This window comes from Pristis pectinata, chromosome 35 (assembly GCF_009764475.1).
Source record: "Pristis pectinata isolate sPriPec2 chromosome 35, sPriPec2.1.pri, whole genome shotgun sequence".
Taxonomy (NCBI): Eukaryota; Metazoa; Chordata; class Chondrichthyes; order Rhinopristiformes; family Pristidae; genus Pristis; species Pristis pectinata.
In genome coordinates, this window is record NC_067439.1 from 8,383,294 (window position 1) to 8,389,293 (window position 6,000).

The 6,000-nt window shown below is 44.1% G+C and overlaps 1 protein-coding gene across 2 annotated transcripts in view; it reads right to left on the reverse strand.

The window, feature by feature from the left end:
* The window catches only part of LOC127586353 (RNA-binding protein Nova-1-like), a 186,547-nt gene extending 181,059 nt beyond the window's left edge, over positions 1–5,488 (reverse strand). The window contains exon 1 of one of the 2 annotated variants that reach the window (XM_052044244.1): positions 5,098–5,488. In XM_052044244.1, coding sequence (XP_051900204.1) covers positions 5,098–5,215 — 118 coding nt within the window. In that variant the 5' untranslated portion in view covers positions 5,216–5,488. Of the gene's footprint in view, positions 1–4,146; positions 4,217–5,097 lie in introns of those variants that run through there. The other variant, XM_052044245.1, reaches the window with a different exon arrangement.
* Positions 5,489–6,000: the final 512 nt, after the last annotated feature.

A 6,000-nucleotide genomic window follows, 5' to 3' on the forward strand; every position in this document is an offset into this window, starting at 1 on the left:
TTTTCCTAAGTATTGCTGCACTTGACAAAAGTCATCATTCATATTATTCTGCATCCCAAATTGTTAATTTTGGAAGGAAATCTAATTTGCATGTTAGTCAATCAATACTAACTGCTTCCATCATCTCCCCAAGGACCTTTCTCCATGAACCGATCACTCTCTCACTGAAATATCATCTCTCCAGATTAGTCTGCCCGCCCACTCCCACCGTTTAGGTATCCATTGAACTTGGCTGCTTTGGATATACTGCGTTAGATTTTTACATGTTAAGGGAACCCGGGAATATGGGGTTAGAGCAGGAAAGTGGTGCTGAGGCAAAAGATCAGGTGAAACAGGCACAAGGGCTGAACGGCCGACTAGAGTTGTAGAGTTATACAGCACGGAAACAGGCTCTTTGGCCCAACTCATCTATGCTGACCAAATTGCCCACCTCAACTACTTCCTCTGGCAGCTCATTCCATATACCCACCACCTTCTGTGTGAAGAAGTTGCCCCTCAGGTCCCTTTTAAATCTTTCCCCACTCACTTTAAATCCATGCCCTCTAGCTTTGGATTCTGCTACACTTGGGGAAAAGACTACGGCTATCCACTTTATCATTGCCCCTCATGATTTTATAAATCCTTACAAGGTCTATTTCATACGTTACATTCTGAAGCAGTTCTGTAAACCATTAAACGCCAGTCCCGTCAAATCTCAACCTTCCTGTCCCAGTGGGAACTCCACCAAATTACGGAATCCTAATCCAATCCTTCCATGCTCTTAATCAGACTGGCTTCAGCCTTCTAGATCACGACAGGAACTGCAATCTCTGTTCTGGACTGCGGTGCCCAGAAATGCACACAGCATTCAAAGTACACGCACTCCAATGATTTATAATTCCGGAAGGATTACCTCACTATTTTTGGCTCAATATTGACCTTTAAAAACATCCCAAAATCTGATCTGCTTTACTTGCTTCCCACCAAGTATTGTAGCAATAGTTTCAATTTATCACCCGTCAGGACACCTGAACCTCTTTCAGATTTATTGCATTTAAGTAATATCACCGCTTCCTGAATTATTTTCTAGGCTAGTGCCAACCACTTCTGTAGAAAATTCCAGGATGTCTCAAAACCCTTCACAACAGTAACCATGCAAAGCGAAATATGGGAAACGCAACGGCCAATTAATGCACAGCAAGATCCCAGCAACGCAGATGTGGTGATAATCAGGAAATGGGTTTCCGTGATGTTTGTCCAGAACTCCAGGGAAAGGATGGTGCAGGCAGGAACCATCACTACATGTACATCACATATGGATGAGAACTTAAAGAGCAGTAACCTGCAGGGCTTCGGACTGAGAACTGGAAAGTGGGATTAACCCAAAGACAATGGTCCCTGCTGGGCAAGGAAGGGGCTGAATGGGCATGTTCAGTGCCGTAAACATCTATGATTTCCTTCCAGACAGAACTATGGGATCATTCATATCCACCTACAAGGACAACCACTTCCCCTGGTACTTGGACAGGTACGTGGATAGGAAAGGCTTCGAGGGATATGGCCAAATCAGACTAGTTTAGATGGGAATCTTGGTTGGCATGAACCAGTTGGGCTGAAGGGCCTGTTTTCATGCTGTACTGCAGTCTGGTTCCCTCAGTAGTGCACAAGAGAAATTTTTGAGGTTCAAGTTTACTAAATCAGAGGCAAGAGTACCCGTGGGCCATGGCTGAAAATAAATCCTCACCTTGAAAGGCAATAGATAAAGATCACTGTTAGGTCACTCTGAGGCACAGGGGTCTTCATACAAGGACAACAGGTTGTCTAAACTTTCACCCAAAAGTGGTTACAAGAGGCCACTTTACTACTCAAGGAGGGATGTGACGAGTTTTCCTGGACCTCACTCATATCTTGGCACAAAAATAGAGTTTGATTGGTCATTTACCTTATTGGCTTCCAGGAGTGACCATGTGCTATAGATGCTGCCACTCAAAGTTAACCAATGGTTTGTGATATCTTCATTGATACGTTGTAATGTACTTTGAGCCTTTATTGGAAGAGGCACAAATTGGGGTTGTCCTAACAACAAATATTTATATAGTACATTTGACAAAGTATAACATTCCAAGAAGTCTCTCAGATATGTTACCAACAAAATTTGACACCAGGCTATTTAAGGAGATATTGGTATGGGCATAGGCAACAGGATAGTTTTTTTCCCAAAAAAAGGAATCTTGTAAAAGGGAGGGTGGGGACTCAGAGTTTCAGACCTGCACAGCCAAAGCCACAGCAGTGGAGAGATGAAAATTGGTGGAAGGGGGAGATGGTGCTGAGCGGTGGTGTGCTGGAATTGGAGGAAGCAGATCAGTGGGATAGTTACAGGTAATGGTCAAAGTGAGATGAACTTAGCTGGCCCCACAAAGGGGGGGACATCCCACCCTAGGATGGGGGGGGGGGGGGTGGGGGTGGGGGGAGGGGGAGCGGAATCTGCTTGGGTTCCTGGCCCTGGTCACCACACGGTGGACCTTAGGGAGAGGATGCAATGAATACTCCCCAAACCCAACACATGTAATAAGGGGTCTGACACCAAGGCTGAATACCCGGATATTTAGCATACAGCATGTCCATTCTACCCATTGAGAGTGCACAGGGTCCTTGAAAGAGCCACCAATATGTCCCACTCTTTCCCCTACAGCCCTGCAAAGATTTCCTCTTCCAGTATATAGCCAATTTGTGGAAATTATGCATCACTATGCTCCAGAATAGACTGCTTCCCGGGGCAGTGGATGCAGGTGCATTTAGTAACTTTCCAAAGGAACTTGGACAGATACTTGAAATGGGAAACATTTGCAGGGGAGATGGACCCATTGCATAGTCCAGGCAGGATGAGCAGAGTGGTCTCATATGTTGGAGGACCCTACGGAGAAGTCATTGAACCACAAGTCATGAGGGGGCCAGGAGTGGTAGTAGTATTGAAGCTGGCCAGTCAACCTGCGATTAGGGTCACGTAACTCCACTTTCCTCCACACTCAGTGGTTTTTTTTCTTAAAACGTTACTCTTATCGTTGCAAATTCTCACAAGCTCCAAAGCAGCTAGACAGCACAATAACATGCAACGCACCCTCCTTTCACAGAACAGGGGGGCTGCCTCTCGTCAACACACCTTACTGCAGTCTGCAAAGGGTGAACAGGAATTGGATTGTGGTGCCTTCCAAACCATTTTCACAGGGGAATCATGTCATCTTAACCCTATTGGCCTGGGTCAAGCAAGGAATCCCACAGTGCCCACCAACAACTGCCTAATCCCATCTGCATCTGGCATCCTTTCACCAAATTAACCCAGGTCTGAAAGAGATAGGAATTGGCCAAGGTACTGAACGAAACCACTTGACGTTGGACCAGCACAGTCATCAGCACAGCCAGGTGAGATATCCAGGGGACCACTAACTTTTCTTCAAAAGTGGGCAGAGGGGAATGGATAAAAAGATTACAGGCAGTGTCTTCCACAATGCTTACAACCATCATTCAAGACCCAAGGTACATTCCACCTCCATGGCCAACACTACATCAGGTACCCAGAGCAGGTTTAAACCTTCATTAATCATTAGTCTAGCAAGATATTCACAATCATTTTAGAAAAATCTCGGCTTTAATTCTAACGCAGCAATCACTATCACTCAAGGTACAGCGACCAGACGTACTTTAATACTGCTAAGGGGAAAAAAAATCTGGTCAAATCATCTCTGCATTCTTATGGAACATTTTCTCTCTAAAGTCCTTTCAAACGCAATCTTAGCAGAGCTATTAATTTAAGGATGAATTCAGTGCCATTACATTCATGGGTTCTGACCTATCTTTACAGAAAATGCAATTTTGAAAAAATAAATCAGAATTTACAATCTACCAGAAGAAGTCGAGCATGATATTGTTAGATACTGCAAATACTACTCACATTGATATTTAAGGAGCAAAATCATTAATACAAGAAATCTTTTAAAGATCAAAAGCGTATTATAAAAGGCAATGCGGATAAGTAACAATCCCTCAGCCACCATCATTCCCTACTCCCCCCCCCCACCACTCCCCCCCCTTCCCTTTCCAAATCCTACACATCACCAGCTGAATTAGAGGAAAAAAATATCACAGCGGATTTTCTACATAAACTCCTACCCGGTGCAAGCATGGCTCTGTGATCCAAGAGGAAAAATGACAATGTATCCAATCACCACCTCACTCTCTCTCATTATCCGAATTTCCTGATGCCAGCCACAAACACGATTGAAATGCACTTTACCAAGGTCCAATCACACAATCTAACTACCATCAGTTCCATTCCACCTACATAACAGTATCCAACGTGTTCTGCATTTTAATTTTCACGCATCAAAATTTATTCTCTGGTAAAAGACAATTGACGTCTTATTTCTCCTCGAAATATTACATATTAAGCGTGGCTATAAAATCTCAAAACGTGCTGTTAACAATTTTTTTAATATCCCATGACTCTATAGCCGATTTTCGCTGAACTCGTATTAGTGGATTTGGATTTTATATATTATGTACATGGGATTATTCGGATAAGGTTTTAATTTATAAAATATGAAGCTGTCAGTTTTTTTAGAAAAATTAAAAGAAACTGCACGCTTTAAAATGGTGCTGAGCGAATTATCATACAGTGACCGAAAAAACTGTTATATTGCGCTTGCAGCCAGCGGCTCCGCATCTTATACATATCTCTCTTTACTTACATGTCCAAACCGCAAATAAACAAACAAATAAATTCAACTTTAAGTTCAACATAAAGCAAAAGAGAAATGCAATTGGAGGGTTCAAGGAACGCGCAGTGTCAATTTCAAGACATTTCTTTCACTCAGAGTCAGAAGGCTTATTCGATCTCTCTCTTTTAAATAGTGTTTCTCCTGTTCTTTTAATTATTTAGAAGTCCATTTTAAGGGATTATATATTTTAAAACGTTTGCAACAGAGAGCGAGGATTCTATGCCATGTCATTTTGCAGGGACTGCCAGCATTTCAATGCTCCCCTGATCAATTTCGAGTTCCCTTGTCGATTACACGCTCGGGCTAAAGGCAGCGGCTGCCTCGTTGTATCAATTGTGCTCACCTCCTGTGTTAGTCCGCTTTGTACTGCCGGCATCGATGGGCGCTTCTAGTGGTCTCTTCCTTGAGTCTGGGGGGTCGAGCTCTATGTGATTCCCATTCTGTTGCATTGGGGCCATCATTCTTAAATAATTGTGGGAGAGAGAGAGAGAGGGACAGACAGACAGAGGCAGTGAGATTGAGATTTCCCCCCCTTTTGTGGGTTCGGTTTATGCGTACTGGAGGTTTATACAAGATAAATATTATTCAGGGGAGGGGAGTAGAGCCTGGGGAAGCGGTGGCACCAGGATAAGACACAGAGCTTTGTACACGGGGGTCACAGTAGCACTTCTCCCAGCTGAGGATGTATCAGTCACTCCGAACCCTGGTACATTGTAGCCACTTCTACGCTCACATTGAAACTCATCCAGCCCCCCATTACGTCACCCGGCTCACGCCACGTGACGCGACGTTGGTCCCGCCCACCCGCGGGCAGGCCCCGCCCCTCCCCGCCCCCTCCGAAGGCAGCCGTGGTCACGTGACTGGGGCCAACTCTGCTCTGGCAAACCTTGCATTCCTATAGCGACTTTGGTCACTATAGGAATACCAATACCAATACTTCATTGGTATTGGTATGTTATTGTCACTTGTACCGAGGTATAGTGAAAAACTTGTCTTGCGTACCGATCGTACAGGTCAATTCATTACACAGTGCAGTTATATTGGTTAGTACAGAGTGCATTGATGTAATACAGGTAAAAACAATAACAATACAGAGTAAAGTGTCACAGCTACAGAGAAAGTGCAGTGCAATAAGGTGCAAGGTCACAACAAGGTAGATCGTGAGGTCAGAGTCCATCTCATTGTATAAGGGAACCGTTCAATAGTCTTATCACAGTGGGGTAGAAGCTGTCCTTAAGTCTGGTGG